Source organism: Salmo salar, chromosome 02 (assembly GCF_965601325.2).
Source record: "Salmo salar chromosome 02, fSalSal1, whole genome shotgun sequence".
Lineage (NCBI taxonomy): Eukaryota > Metazoa > Chordata > Actinopteri > Salmoniformes > Salmonidae > Salmo > Salmo salar.
Window position 1 is genome coordinate 16,695,252 of NC_138292.1, and position 16,293 is coordinate 16,711,544.

At 42.1% G+C, this 16,293-nt stretch overlaps 1 protein-coding gene and 1 long non-coding RNA gene across 3 annotated transcripts; both read left to right on the forward strand.

The window, feature by feature from the left end:
* The first annotated feature begins 382 nt into the window (after positions 1–382).
* Positions 383–9,301, forward strand: LOC106597654 (acyl-CoA-binding domain-containing protein 7). The gene is made up of 4 exons (XM_045698475.2): positions 383–556; positions 3,285–3,402; positions 3,726–3,788; positions 9,007–9,301. Exons 1-4 carry the CDS (start codon positions 545–547, stop codon positions 9,072–9,074), a joined length of 261 nt encoding a protein of 86 aa, XP_045554431.1. The 5' UTR covers positions 383–544; the 3' UTR covers positions 9,075–9,301.
* A 456-nt stretch (positions 9,302–9,757) lies between these two features.
* Positions 9,758–14,969, forward strand: LOC145860059 (uncharacterized). Of its 2 annotated transcripts, XR_014380144.1 has the most exons (3): positions 9,758–10,651; positions 10,754–11,756; positions 11,898–14,969. It is a non-coding gene; the product is annotated as an uncharacterized LOC145860059 (long non-coding RNA). The 2 variants fall into 2 exon arrangements; XR_014380143.1 differs by having other exon boundaries at positions 9,758–11,756.
* The last annotated feature ends 1,324 nt before the right edge of the window (positions 14,970–16,293 follow it).

Here is a 16,293-nt window from a genome sequence, read left to right on the forward strand (position 1 = left end):
TCAGAAGCACAAACTTCTGAATCAGAAGAACCACAAACTGCTGAAATCAAACTGAGTGGAGTCCAGCTGAGCTCCAGTAGGATGGTGCCTACCATCTCTCATCCTCCATCAATCACTGTTTCTACATCCAAATTACAAAATATATTTTGTTTTACCTAACACTGCCTCCAAATGCTAAACATGCCACAAATTCAATCCATGTGAATTGTCCCTATATTAGAATATTCATTGAGCTACACAATCAGTTTTATACAGTATGATTTGGTCATGAAACGCGAAAAATCCAATATTGACTTGCATTGATGCAAGTGTCCTTTTTAAATCTTATTTTATTTTAGCGTCCTTTACGCGCCGCGTCTCAGAATGTTTGGTCAGCCAATCAGCTGTCTATCCACCCCACTGCGGTCCCGACTCCCGAGGCGTTGACCGATATTTACTGTAAGCTCCCAGTCTGTTACAGCTGCAGTCAGAGCTATTCACACAGCCGAGAGGACACTTTGGGCTAATACTACCTACAGTAGCCTACGGAGTTTAACTTTGCGAGATGTCTCTTCAGGTAGGCTATGTTTTCCCTGCACACTTGGCGTACACATCTTCTATCTAAGTGATGAGTCGATCTAGATAACGGGGTTAGGCCTACGTTTTTGTAAGAGATGCGATTGGCCGACTGATGTGGTAGCTGGTGGTAGGTAGGCTTGTACATACACATATAGACTACGTTTACCGTTATGTTCTCTATTTACTGAGTCGTGCCTGTGTATTGTTTTAAATGCGTATTACATTTAGAGCTTGATTTGCTAGCCATCTCGGAATTATGCGCAAGGATGCTGAGGTGTATTGGATACCAGCTGCCGTCATCAACAGAGGCCCTTGAGATCAAATATTAATGTTTCTACAGACTAAGTATGCAGTGCTATCACGATTCCAAGACCAATAATAGCTAGGCTACTGTAACCTATTAGAATGAAACATTGCATGTACTACTTATTATAATTAAGCAATAATGTTGTTGCTGTGCTGCTCCCACTATGTACACAGCACATTTTGCATCGTTAAATCAACACTTAAATAGTTAATTTTATCACCATCTCAGAGTACATATGGTCCCACACTATAGAGTGTAAAAAGTACTTTTTTTTATAACACTTAAATGTAACACTCCGAAAGTGTAAAAAATGAACACTGCATTAAACTTGTCAGTGTTACTCAAATGTAACACTATGAGATAATGAACTCTGTGTTATTTCTGTTCAACACTAGTGTTGATCAAGAGTTAACTCCTATTAGTGTTAAACAAAAACACTGTTACACTGTTTGGGGTTTAAAGCCTAATTTGCATATTTCAAATGGTGACTTTTCTTTTTGAGGGAATGGTAGAGTTACCACCCATGACTATATTTGTTAGTGACAGAGACATTGTTGGTGTATTCTTGCATGTTAAAGGCCTGTGGCTTTCACCAAATAAGTTCCTAGGTGAATGTTATCATTAAAATTAAACTTGACCAGCTGGCCGCGACCGGGAGGCCCATGGGGCGGCGCGCAATTGGCCCAGCGTCATCCGGGTTAGGGAGGGTTTGGCCGGCAGGGATATTCTTGTCTCATCGCGCACTGGCGACTCCTGTGGCGGGCCGGGCGCAGTGCACGCTGATCAGGTCGCCAGGTGTACAGTGTTTCCTCCGACACATTGGTGCGGCTGGCTTCCGGGTTGGATAGGCATTGTGTCAAGAAGCAGTGCGGCTTGATTGGGTTGTGTTTCGGAGGACGCATGGCTCTCGACCTTCTCCTCTCCCGAGTCCGTACGGGAGTTGCAGCGATGAGACAAGACTGTAACTACTACCAATTGGATACCACAAAATTGGGGAGAAAAAGGGGTAAAATAAACAAATAAATAAAATTAAACTTGACAATACATTACACATATCATAAGGCCTTACTTTGATTGCCTCGTTTTACCCTAACACAGTGGTGCTAAGAAACTCCTGGTTTACAGGCCACATTAGGCATGCAAGTCACATTTTGGTGGCTTACAAAGTGATGTGTAGTTCTTATTGTAATCCAGCCAGAGTTAAGATATCCAACAGTTGGAATTTTTATTCACCCACAACCTACATTCAGAATGACTGTCAGGGTTAGGAAACTTGATTTAAAAAAAAGACAACCTAAACCATTTGAACAGGAACAACTATTTCAGTAACGGGGGGAAATAAATCTAACCAACTGATTGTATTAAAAACCTAGAGTCACAGGTCCAATATACAGGGGCTCCCGAGTGGCACTGCGGTCTAAGGCACTGCATCTCAGTGCTAGAGGCATCACTACAGACCCTGGTTCGATTCTAGGTTGTATCACAACTGGCTGTGATTGGGAGTCTCATAGGGCGGCACACGATTGGACCAGTGTCGTCCTGTTTTGGCTGGGGTAGGCCGTCATTGTAACAATAAGAATTTGTTCTTAACTTGCCTAGTTAAATAAATATAAAATAAATAAATACAGGTGTGCCAAGCTTGTAGCGTCATACCCAAGAAGACGTGAGACTGTAATCGCTGCCAAAGGTGCTTCAACAAAGTACTGAGTAAAGGGTCTGAATACTTATGTAAATGTGATATCTGTTTTACATTTTTTATAAATGTGCAAAAATGTCTAAAAACCTGTTTTCACTTTGTCACTATGGGGTATTGTGTGTAGATTGATGAGGGGTGAAATTATTTAATCAATTTTAGAATAAGGCTGCAACGTAACAAAATGTGGAAAAAGTGAAGGGGTCTGAATACTTTCCGAATGCACTGCACACCCCTTTTTTATTTTGGTTGTACATTCATTTGATCTTACTACAGTGTAAGTTGGCCCAAAACCAACCAGAAGAAAGTTGAAACAACCAGATGATCTTACAGTGTCAACTTTCTTCTGGTTGGTTTTGGGCCAACTTAACATTACACTGTAGTGAGATTGAATGAATGTACAACCAAAAAGTGTTTTTGTTTTATTAAAACTGCATGTGGAACAGAAATTCGTTTGGGGGTTTCCTTTCTGATTAGATGAATGTGCCCATTGTCCCATTTAGCCTTGCTGTTTTTTTATTTATTGGAGATCTGTGTAAAGTAGATTATTCATGCGAACAAATTGGCATCCACAGCTCTAAATGGAATAAGGACCCACTGTTTGGCTGCTCGGTAGTGGGCAGTAATAGACTGTAATGCTGTAGATTAGGTTACATTCTGGAGTTTCTTTGCTGTATTGTTTTCCCATCTGACCCTTTCCCTCCATTCTTCCATCTCTCCGTGCAGGCAGAGTTTGAGCGAGTAGCAGATGATGTGAAGAAGGTGAAGTCCAGACCTTCAGACCAGGAGCTGCTGGACATGTATGGTCTGTATAAGCAGGCCATATTTGCAGACATCAACATTGGTACGGAATTTTCTTTGTGCAATTTAAAACATGCTAATTGAAATACATAATTGTACAGAACATACACAAGTGAAAGGACCATTACAATTATATGGAGAGAATAACAATTATTTTAGCAAATTCTGGGTAGATAGGCTGCTCATCTCCCAGATATCAGAAAACTGCTTTCCAAAATGGCCATATCAGATACCCACACTAGTATTGGTAGGCCAATAGAACGTAAAGCCTAACCTTAAATCTGGTCTGGTTCCTCTGAAGTTCTCTTCATTTTTTTACCAGTCACCACTGATGTCCTAAATACTGTCCTCTCTTGTTCTCCACAGACAAACCAGGCATGTTAGACATGAAGGGAAAAGCCAAGTGGGAGGCCTGGGATTCTAGGAAAGGTAAAATAAAAGGATTTTGTCTTCTTGCATAATGGAAAAAAGGAATGGCCTCCACACTAGCCCTCCATCCTCTACCCTTGTTTCAGTCTTTGGAACATTCTAATCCAGTGATGAACATTTAGTGAACAGAATGCTACAGTAAGGGGTAATGATAACACCCATCTAGAGATTGTACTTGGCATTGAAGGCTGCAATCACCATTCACCAACACGTTTAATTGAAAATAATATAGTGTACACTGGTACGAATCCAAGATGGTAGCCAATCAGTCTGTCCGTTTGTATGTGTGATACTTGAGAGCAGAGTTTTAAGAGTTTTTATGTTTTAATGACCCTGGTCCTGTTTACAGAAGCAAATACTTTTTACGTGAAGGTGGATGCTGTATATAACAACTATTATTTTTATATCTCAGTCTCTATTTTACGACATTTACTTATACAAAGATTTCGGATTGAGAAGGCCTTTATTTTTTATTACACCTTTCTGGAGTTGGAGCTCGCCGTGTCAGGAGCGCCTGTCTGCGCGCAAGGCCTGTTACGCGAGCGCAGGTGCGCATTGAAGACTAGGAGCGGAGAAGCGGTTATCGGATTGGAAAACCTGATGCACCGTGGGCGGTGGGAAAATCTACCTTGTTATACACGTCTACTGGTCGTTGCACACCTGTGCTGAAATACCTCTAAAAACCGGCATTATGTATCTGTTACTGCTCTTTACTCAATGCCATCCTGGATTAAATAGGCTGAATGATCAATGGGTGAGTGAATTATCTTCGCTTTATGCCCTTCAATTTGCAAACACTCCGAGACCATCATGTCAATACCACTAGGAACTTGGTCTCTCTCTGCAATTACATTTGTAACACTCTCAAGCGCAACTGGACCTACACTTGATGGCATACTTCCAAAATCTCAAACTATTGAATTACTTTTTTTCTGTTTCGAAAGACTCAGTTCATTTTATTGACAATGGTGCTGGCTCCGCCAAATCCTCACGTATTGGGCAACTGAGATATATTGTTGTGCTTTTATTGATGATCTCTGGTAATGTGCAACCAAACCCTGGGCCGGTAGATACCATGCAATTTTTTATCGACTCCCTATGATTTTAAAAACAGAGCAGGTTTTGGCCTCTTGCATGTTAATATCAGAGGAATATTTATTTTTTAAATAGCCATGATTAAAATATGGGCCAAAACGACAAATGCAGACGTAATGGTTTTTATCAGAAACTTGGCTAAAGAAATCTGTGTCAAATAACTCGATTTGTATTGATGGGTACACGGTTTTTAGAACGGATCGGATTAGTAAAGGAGGTTGGGTTTCAATGTATGTTAAATCCGAGTTTATCATCACTGAAATGATCTCGATTACCAAAGCCAAACATTTTGAATTGCTTGCGGTTAAAGTGAACATACACTGCTCAAAAAAAATAAAGGGAACACTAAAATAACACATCCTAGATCTGAATGAATGAAATAATCTTATTAAATACTTTTTTCTTTACATAGTTGAATGTGCTGACAACAAAATCACACAAAAATAATCAATGGAATTCCAATTTATCAACCCATGGAGGTCTGGATTTGGAGTCACACTCAAAATTAAAGTGGAAAACCACACTACAGGCTGATCCAACTTTGTTGTAATGTCCTTAAAACAAGTCAAAATGAGGCTCAGTAGTGTGTGTGGCCTCCACGTGCCTGTATGACCTCCCTACAACGCCTGGGCATGCTCCTGATGAGGTGGCGGATGGTCTCCTGAGGGATCTCCTCCCAGACCTGGACTAAAGCATCCGCCAACTCCTGGACAGTCTGTGGTGCAACGTGGCGTTGGTGGATGGAGCGAGATATGATGTCCCAGATGTGCTCAATTGGATTCAGGTCTGGGGAACGGGCGGGCCAGTCCATAGCATCAATGCCTTCCTCTTGCAGGAACTGCTGACACACTCCAGCCACATGAGGTCTAGCATTGTCTTGCATTAGGAGGAACCCAGGGCCAACCGCACCAGCATATGGTCTCACAAGGGGTCTGAGGATCTCATCTCGGTACCTAATGGCAGTCAGGCTACCTCTGGCGAGCACATGGAGGGCTGTGCGGCCCCCCAAAGAAATGCCACCCCACACCATGACTGACCCACCGCCAAACCGGTCATGCTGGAGGATGTTGCAGGCGGCAGAACGTTCTCCACGGCGTTTCCAGACTCTGTCACATCTGACACATGTGCTCAGTGTGAACCTGCTTTCATCTGTGAAGAGCACAGGGCGCCAGTGGTGAATTTGCCAATCTTGGTGTTCTCTGGCAAATGCCAAACGTCCTGCACGGTGTTGGGCTGTAAGCACAACCCCCACCTGTGGACGTCGGGCCCTCATACCACCCTCATGGAGTCTGTTTCTGACCGTTTGAGCAGACACATGCACATTTGTGGCCTGCTGGAGGTCATTTTGCAAGGCTCTGGCAGTGCTCCTCCTGCTCCTCCTTGCACAAAGGCGGAGGTAGCGGTCCTGCTGCTGGGTTGTTGCCCTCCTACGGCCTCCTCCACGTCTCCTGATGTACTGGCCTGTCTCCTGGTAGCGCCTCCATGCTCTGGACACTACGCTGACAGACACAGCCAACCTTCTTGCCACAGCTCGCATTGATGTGCCATCCTGGATGAGCTGCACTACCTGATCCACTTGTGTGGGTTGTAGACTCCGTCTCATGCTACCACTAGAGTGAAAGCACCGCCAGCATTCAAAAGTGACCAAAACATCAGCCAGGAAGCATAGGAACTGAGAAGTGGTCTGTGGTCACCACCTGCAGAAGCACTCCTTTATTGGGGGTGTCTTGCTAATTGCCTATAATTTCCACCTGTTGTCTATTCCATTTGCACAACAGCATGTGAAATCTATTGTCAATTAGTGTTGCTTCCTAAGTGGACAGTTTGATTTCACAGAAGTGTGATTGACTTGGAGTTACATTGTGTTGTTTAAGTGTTCCCTTTATTTTTTTGAGCAGTATATATATATAAGGACTCCCACATCACTGTAGTCGGCTGCTACAGAACGCCCTCGGCTTCGGGAGACGCACTTAACTCTCTTTCTGATGTCCTGTACAAACTAAATGACTCTGAATTCATTATTTTAGAAGATTTGAACTGGGACATGCTTACATCTGTATCTGACTCTTTTAAAGAACTGTGTGACTCTCTGAATCTCGCTCAATTAATTAATGTGCCTACAAGACCGAATCCCAGAGCACCTAACAAATCAACGCTATTGGACATTATTCTAACGAATACCCCTCCCAAATACACATCGACAGGGATATTCTGTAATGATGTCAGTGATCACTGTGCAATTGCTTGTTAGAAATACAAAAATGACAAACCCTGTTATATTTTTAAAAGACATTTTAGACAGTTTGATGAGCAAGCGTTCTTACATGATCTGTACCATAATATTAACATTAAATCTGATTCCCGATGTTGACACTGCCTGGGTCTATTTTTATATTACATTTTTGTTGATTTGTGATAAGCATGCCCCTGTGAGAAATGTAGAATCAGTGGAAGGGACAATCCCTGGTTTTCAGATAACTTGGCAGAATGAATTAGATATCTCTTGGGCTCAAGCTAGACATACAAATGCTCCTATTGACTGGACCTACTTCAGAGCGCTAAGAAACAAATGCACAGGATTGATCAGGAAGTCCGAATCAGATTACTATTTAAATGCAGTCACAAAGAACCTAAACAACCCTACCAAGTTCTGGAAGCTAATCAAATCAGTGTCAGGTTCTAATGTATCCCCTGGCCTTCATGACCATTTAATGAAGGATAAAGCCCATATTGTAGGGGTTTTTAAGAAGCACTTCATATCTGCTGGTTCAGTTTTTGATAATGGTGGGGCCCAGGCCTCTAATGTAAGCTCTGTTACAGTCAACTATGATATAGGCCCTCATGTGAACCATTTTAACTTTGAGCCTGTTTCTTATACTGAGGTCTATAAAGCACTAAAGGCTGTAGACACTAAAAAGTCTGCAGGTCCAGACAACCTGGACCCCTACCTCTTAAAGATAGAAGCTGGTATTATTACTGAACCTGTGGCTCACATTTTCAACTTGAGTCTCTTGACCAATTCCATACCCAACATTTGGAAATCAGCTTATGTCCTCCCACTGCTAAAGGGTGGAGATCCCTCAGATGCTAATAACTATCGTCCGATCTCTAAACTCCCTATCCTGGCCAAGGTCTATGAATCCCTAGTGATGATACAGTTATATATTCATGTGCTCCTTCTTTGGTTCAGGCTGTTGAAGAGCTCCAGACTGCTTTTGTCACTGCAGGCCTCCCTTTATGGCCTCAAACTGGTCTGGAATATACAAAAAACTAAATTCATTACTTTTACCAGAGCTAGAACTCTGTCATTGAACATTAGCATTGGCTTATCCATTGAAAAAGTGTCATCCTACAAATACCTAGGTATTTGGTTGGATGACAAGTTGTCCTTTAAAGTTCATGTGATTAATCTTGTGACAAAGCTTCAATTGAAATTGGGTTTTTATCTTAGTAATAAGGCTTGCTTCCCGCTAATGGCGAGAAAGAAGCTTGTTCAGGCCACTTTTCTTTCTGTAATTGATTATGGTGACTTGTTGTATGTGCATACAACCTCCTCCGTCTTACAGAGACTGGACTCTGTTTATCATGCATCCTTGCGCTTTATTACAAATGCCAAGTCACTCACCCACCATTGCACATTCTACCAAATGGTGGGTTGGACCTCACTTTATATGCGCATAAAGATCCATTTGTATGTGTTCATCTACAAAGCCCTTTTGGGTAAACTCCCTCTTTACCTCTGTAGTCTGGTCTCCTTCACCACCAGCAGTTGCCATACCCGGTCTGCTAGGTGGTTGCTACTTAAAGTCCCAAGGACATTCACAGTATTAGGCAAAGCTGCCTTCTCTTCTTGTGCACCAGATGCATGGAATAATCTACCATCCATGCTTCATCTAGATATGTTAGTGCCACTGAATGAATTTCAAATATTGATGGGAGACTCTGTTACGGAGGAGTGTAAATGCTTTTTTTTAGGCTGGATCATGTTTTATGTTTTAATTCTGTAATGTATTGCTTGTTGCTGACTTCTTGGCCAGGTCTCCCTTGAAAAAGAGACTGGGTCTCAATGGGCTTTTCCTGGTTAAATAAATGTAAATGTTGTATTTGTGTTCTTATTTTATAGGTATGTCCAAGGAGGATGCCATGACAGCTTACATCGCACTTGCTAAGGAGATCATCAGCAAATACTAATCTGATGAGGAAATTGTATCCAGGGTGTGACTAGAATAGGTTATTATGAGGAGAGCTGTATCTCATTCAGCCACAAGCCATAGGTTATGAGAAGCTACTGCATGATTCATTTTTTCTCCTTAGATTGAACTTTATTGACTTTTAAAATGTGGAGTTTATTTGAGATAAACCCCTATGCACTTTTAGGATGTTGAATTTATGATTTAATAAAACATTGTTTTAAATTACGCTCAGTCTATTTCATTTGTAGATATATGATGATAAACGAGGGCAATATTCTATATTTTATATGTTCCTGTCTTCTTACCTCCAAAGATGACACACACACTATTGAGATAAACACTGAGTGATTCATTAACAATTCAAAAGCTCATTAAGCATGAAAACAGAATGAACAATGTTTCCCATAACATTATTTTATCAAATAAAAAATGAATGAGTTTTTAAAGTGTAGCGCTCTCTCACTCCGACAAGTAAGGTCCCCACCACCCCCTATAGCTCTGCGGCCCTCCTAATAAATATCTCTGCTATTAAGCCCTGTTGGCCACCACAAGACTTGCAGGGCTAGTTTGCAACCTAGGTTGAAAATAAGTCATTATTTTTAACCTAGGTTGCAGCTAGGAACTTTTATTTACTTGGCTGTCTGGAAATCATATTTCTGGAACGGAATTGTGCCTCACTTCCTGTTTATGTGTCTTTGTAGCAGCGACGGAATGGAAATTCAATTCTTCCAGTATCTCTGTTGTAGCTAGCTGGTATGCAATGAAATGTAGCTTGCTACTGAAGTTTAATTGGCTAGCTTTAAGCCATAGAAAAGATTTGGGCTATGTTATATAAATGGAAATATGTTTTCTACTTTATTATGTATGTAAACACATAGGTCGACAAGATGGAGCCATGAAGGACAGACAGCATGGTTGTTCAGGAGAGTGTTTTAAAACCGTCACTGTTGATTGGCCAGACAGCAACTGTACCACTGAAGAACGTTAGCAAGTTAGCGAGCTAGCTAAGTGTGCTGAGACTTGCGTTACATCGACGGACTTCCATCGCCTGTTCCAATACGGTTCGTGAGTGTACTGTAAAAACTTGCCATAACACAAGGACTGGGTCAGATATAATGTTTCACCAACTTCCATTGAGAGATCCGGACCGATTGAGACTATGGCTAGTTGCCCTGAACATTGACGCCAATACTCCGCCTGACGACCTCAGAAAGTTACTAGTATGCTCAGAACATTTTCCCCGGGGACTATTATGAGAGAATGGAACTGTCAAGAAGTAAGATTAAAAGTTATGTCCCATCAGTGGGCATTCTATGCACAACATGTAGGCAAGCCATAGGAAATCTTTGGCGAAGTCATATAAACGGACATATGTTTCCTAATTCCTTATTATTGTGTTAAGAGGGAGCCATGAAGGACAGATATCATGGTTGGTCAGGAGAGGGTATTAACACAGTCACTGTTGATAGGCCAGAAGGCAGCAGTGCCACTGAAGAATGTTGTCCGTCCATTGAGGAGGACCAGTGCGTGAACATTCAGCCCAGAAGCTCAGATGAGTCGAACCACGGAGAACAGGTTATGATGCTGCTGTATGAGATAGGTTTCAGCATGCATATGAAGTCAAACACACTTCATCATGTAGCCAGTAACACTGATCTCTGTTTTCATTTGAATTAGGTGAGTGAAGTGTCAGTGGTCCTTCCGTGTGAATACAGAAACATAGACGACAGTTGTTCCCTGAGGATGGAAAGGAATGGGTCTGTGAAGCAGGAGAAGTGTTGCCTCCTATAGCGAGGAAGAGAAGAAGCTGTTGGCTGCCATGGTGTTTGAGAAGGGGGAACTGGGGCTGACTGGCTCTCTGGTGATGGAGGTGACTGAGGATCCACAGGACAGTGATGCAGACACTGCACCCAACAGGGAGGAAAGGGCTCTGCACCTAGAGGAGGAGCAAGGAGATGAGAGACAGACAGATGAAGGGACTGCCCAGCAGAGAGGAGCGGCAGGCTAATGCTGAGTGGGAACCCTCAGTGGAGCCGGAGGTGACTTTAGATTCTGTTTGTGTGTTTGTGTGTGTGTGTGTGTGTGTGTGTGTGTGTGTGATGGAGCGCGAGAGAGACGGCGCGAGCGAGCCTACACTCCACGCCGACACAAGAAGCTGTGTGTGTGATGGCCAGCCTGAGGAGCCTGTTGGGTTTGACAAACTCTGCATGCGGTTTAATGACCTCGGCAGTTATGAGGAGCACGTCCGTCAAGAGCACTCCAAAAGTTCACGGCCTCTCTGTCCTGACTGTGGCATCCTCATCTCAACGTTACTCAGTGTGGGGCATCAGTGTGAACAAGTTCAAGCTGTTCTGTCTGTGGGAAGCGCTGTGTGGATGAAGCTGGCCTCAAGCATCACCAGAGGCTTCACCATCAAGAGCATGTCTACTGTAAGTTCTGCCTCAAGCCATTCAAGGCCAGGGAAGACAAGCGGACACACGAGAAGGACGACCACCAGGTCAAAAAGTTGCACTATAGGTGCTCCAAATGCCCCATGGGATTTTACAACATCTTGAAACGGAACCACCATCTCAGAGAGCATGAGTCCAAGAGACATTTGTAACATGTGCTACAAGGAATTTCCCCAACTTAGCAAGCTTGAGAGGCACGAGCTGAGCCACAGTGACAACAAATCCTTCAGGTTGGTGTTTTATACTGCGTTCTCTGTTAGTTTGATACTGAACACATCTCCCTCTGACATGTCTGTTTTGTTTGTTTGTATTATCAGCTGAAAGTGGACTGCAAAGTGTTGATGTTTTCCATTACATTCTGCTCCTGCTAGGTGTCAGGTGTGCCAGCGTTCCTTTGCCCAGCTCAGCCAGCTGAAGTCTTACCTGCACGTCCACACTGGGGAGAAGCCCTTCAAATGCCAGCGCTGCGTCTAGAGCTTTAACCACAACGTCAGCCTCAAGAACCTCGTCACACGCTATCACCAAGGGGAGAGTGGGGAGGGAGTGGAGGTGGGAGAGCGGAGGAGCAGGCGACAGAGGAATCGACAGTTGAACTATGATCCTGAGGAGGAGGAGCGTCAGAATGAGAGTGATTCTGACTTTGACCTGGAGGAAGAGGAGAAGACGAGGAGTAAAGGGAAAGGTAGTGGAGGAGGGGGGCACTGGTAGAAGCCTCTAGGAGAGATACATGTGGACACTGCTGTTGAAAAGCTGGACACATTACCATCACCACCCCAGAGAGAACCAGACCAGAACAAGGAGCCACCTACCGGTGTCATTAAAAAAAGTCTTATCGGTTTTGTCATGACCATAATGTTTTGGCTTTGAACATTTCTTAGAACTCTTCAGGCTGTTGTTTTTTCACTTCTACAGTTTTGGTTTAAAAATATCTATTGTTAAAGAAAATGTGTTTCACTGTTCTACATCATCAAATATCCATGAAAAATCTGATGGGTTTGTAAAGTGAATGTTACAAAGAATTTCCTCCCCACAGATGTTATTGGCTGATATATTGCATTTTGAGTTCTCCTGGTTGGACCGACCCACAAGTTAAGAAGCACAGAGATAAACCCATCTTGGATATAACCAGCGAGGAAACAAGAGGCTTGACTCCGCTCTAAAGTCTGTCAGTGCGAAAGTACAGTGTTAACCAGTGGAATTGGGGATTTTTTTTATGGAGGTCAATGAGAGAATGTCGAATTTGGTCAACAGTTTAATAAAGGTTACATAAAAATAAATAAAAAAACCATAAAATTAAAATGTCTAATTTGCTACAATGTTTAATTTGATCGAATTTAAGTTTCATTATGTTTATGTCGATAAGAATTTACTGATAAGTGGGCGCATGTGGCATTTTGGAAACTTGGAGAAAAACAATTTTATAATGGAGTTGTGCTTGTTGTTCTCACACATATCTGCCCTCTCATTGGCTAGAATGTTTATTTAGTCATTTATTTTACCCCCAGTCCAGTTGAGGGCGACACTACACCTTTTGATTGTAGTTCGCCATAAAACCCAAATAAGAATACCTCGCTCTTGCTCTGTGCCTACATTCCCGCACAGTAGGTGGCGGCATGCACTTAAACGATTGTTTGCGGAGCGCCTTGACATAGAAGAAGACTCAGCTGAGTCACAGCGAAAAAGGGATTAGTTATAAATATCTTTGAATGAGTCCTTTTACTATCCCTAGATTTAGACGTCTGTCAACATGGCTGACTCCCAGAAGCATCCGTTAATTTTATACCTCAGTAATCATGCACCACCAGAGAGCGCTTTAAAACCTAAAATGATTCGACCAACAGCCAAGAAGCAGGACGACAAGTCCCGTGGACAGACCCGAGTAAATTTAGGTGTTGCGTTTTTACGATGGCGCGTAGAATTCTCTCTTCGCGCACACACATCTTCATTGCAGCGACTTACTTGCTAGTTGAGATTTCTGCTCTTCACTCCGTTGTCAGTTTAGCCTACATTTCGCTGATTGTAGTAGCAGTAGCATTTTTTTATTTGTCATTCTATGCATGTGTGTAGATGTAACCGATGTGAAATGGCTAGTTAGTTAGCGGTGGTGCGTTTCAATCAGTGACGTCACTCGCTCTGAGACTTGAAGTAGGGTTTCCCCTTGCATTGCAAGGGCCGTGGCATTTGTGGCGCGATGGGTAACGATGCTTCGTGGGGTGTCAGTTGGTGATGTGTGCAAGGGTCCCTGGTTCGAGCCCGGGTTGGGGCGAAGAGAGGGACGGAACCTACACTGTGTAACCGATGTGAAATGGCTAGTTAGTTAGCGGTTGTGCGCGCTAATAGCATTTCAATCAGTGACGTCACTTGCTCTGAGACTTGAAGTAGGGTTTCCCCTTGCGTTGCAAGGGCCGCGGCTTTTGTGGCTTCGTGGGGTGTCAGTGCAAGGGTCCCTGGTTCGAGCCCAGGTTGGGGCGAAGAGAGGGACGGAACCTACACTGTTACATAGAGAAGATCGGCATTGTTTTCAACCAGTGGGATAGGTAGGCTACCGGACACCACTTTTATTATTAAGCCATCATTTCTGAATGAAATTTGGTACTGACAAAACCTATTTGTATAAAATCATTTTATAATATACAGACAATGCATCATCCAAATTGCATGAATGCCTATACCTACACATACTGTAAGTGACTAAATGAAAATTATCTATTTTTGAATTCGTAAAACACCAAATTAGGCCTACCGTATTATAAATTATGCTATCATCACTGGTAATCGTGAGTGACAATTCGACACGTTTTACAGGTCAAACGTCCATGTTGCCTGCATACCAACCATTTGATCCCAATCACTTTCATGGGAATATGCATTTCGATCTTCTTGAATGATGTAAGTGTGCCCTTCCTGGTCCCGTCCCTAAAGTCAGTGAGTCAACACAGGAAACATTAATGGATGGATAGTTCATTTATTTCCAAAACTGCAATCATGGGACACAAACAGTATGGATGAATGAGGAGTTGTGACGGGATATAAATAGCACTCCCACAGCAATGCTCCATAATTCGGCTGTATAATATACTAACAAAATAACAATTGAAATGTCTATCAAAGTTATTGGGATCGTATACTGGATTTAACAATTTCTAATTTGGGTGATTCTGCAACTACGGTCACTTCCATGTCCTCGGGTCAATTTTGGGGATTTTATAAAAAAATATTTGTATGTTAAGTGGAATCACCCCATACTTTTTTAAAACACCTCTATCAAATATTTTAGCTACTTTTCAGATGCATTTTATACCTCAATTTCACTTTTTTGCCCTTGTCCTTGACACAGACTTAAGCTTCTATTATGTTTTTCTATGAGAAAACAATAATTACACATTATATAATGTTATGTACTAAAGAAAAAGTCAATTAAATAAAATCTATATCAATATTTATTGTGAGTATGCCCTTTATATGTTTTTTTACACAAAATATACCTGTCCTTTGGGAGTGGTGTCATTTCCACCACTGAGGACAAATTCCTCATTCAAGTTTTTCAAGAGAATGTTAATTTAGTTACCATGGAAACATATTGTGACACTGAGCACATGGCTGCAGTGGACAGTTGTTCCAGATGTGATGTTCAGAAGTTGAAAAAAAAAAAACGAGGTAAATATTGCTTGTGTAGAGAATATTTGAATTGTCAGTCATTTCCAAACAGGCTATAATTTCTTTAATTTGTGGTAGAACTTTTGATTTTTTTAAATATATTTTATGTATTTAGTGTAAACGATATGCTAGCTGTAATACTAATCAAAGCATGCTAAGCTGTCTCAATTTTCTCCAGAAACTATAGAAATGTCATTTCCATCACAAACTTAAGTGTGGTGGAAATGACAGAAAGTGGTGGAAATGACACAAATCCATTATCTTATTTGTTTTTACTTTACTTTTTTATTTATTTTTTTACTTTAGGCTTATTTAATCATGTTTTAAATTAATTGAATCTAGAAAATGATCCAAGGTGTGCACAAGTTGAAAACTAAGTAGTATGTGTCTTTATTTTTAGAAGAAGCCACAAACAGCACAGAGAGGTCACAGACATAGAAAAAAAATAAAAAATGATCGTATACGATACCAGGAACATCTGAAAAAAGACAGGGCCTCCTCCACGTCTCCTGATGTACTGGCCTGTCTCCTGGTAGCGCCTCCATGCTCTGGACACTACGCTGACAGACACAGCCAACCTTCTTGCCACAGCTCGCATTGATGTGCCATCCTGGATGAGCTGCACTACCTGATCCACTTGTGTGGGTTGTAGACTCCGTCTCATGCTACCACTAGAGTGAAAGCACCGCCAGCATTCAAAAGTGACCAAAACATCAGCCAGGAAGCATAGGAACTGAGAAGTGGTCTGTGGTCACCACCTGCAGAAGCACTCCTTTATTGGGGGTGTCTTGCTAATTGCCTATAATTTCCACCTGTTGTCTATTCCATTTGCACAACAGCATGTGAAATCTATTGTCAATTAGTGTTGCTTCCTAAGTGGACAGTTTGATTTCACAGAAGTGTGATTGACTTGGAGTTACATTGTGTTGTTTAAGTGTTCCCTTTATTTTTTTGAGCAGTATATATATATAAGGACTCCCACATCACTGTAGTCGGCTGCTACAGAACGCCCTCGGCTTCGGGAGACGCACTTAACTCTCTTTCTGATGTCCTGTACAAACTAAATGACTCTGAATTCATTATTTTAGAAGATTTGAACTGGGACATGCT

Coding starts and splice junctions, on each gene's coding strand:
- LOC106597654 (XM_045698475.2), top strand. Junction 3,403..3,725: donor ATTTGCAGACATCAACATTG/GTACGGAATTTT, acceptor TGTTCTCCACAG/ACAAACCAGGCATGTTAGAC. Junction 3,789..9,006: donor GGCCTGGGATTCTAGGAAAG/GTAAAATAAAAG, acceptor CTTATTTTATAG/GTATGTCCAAGGAGGATGCC.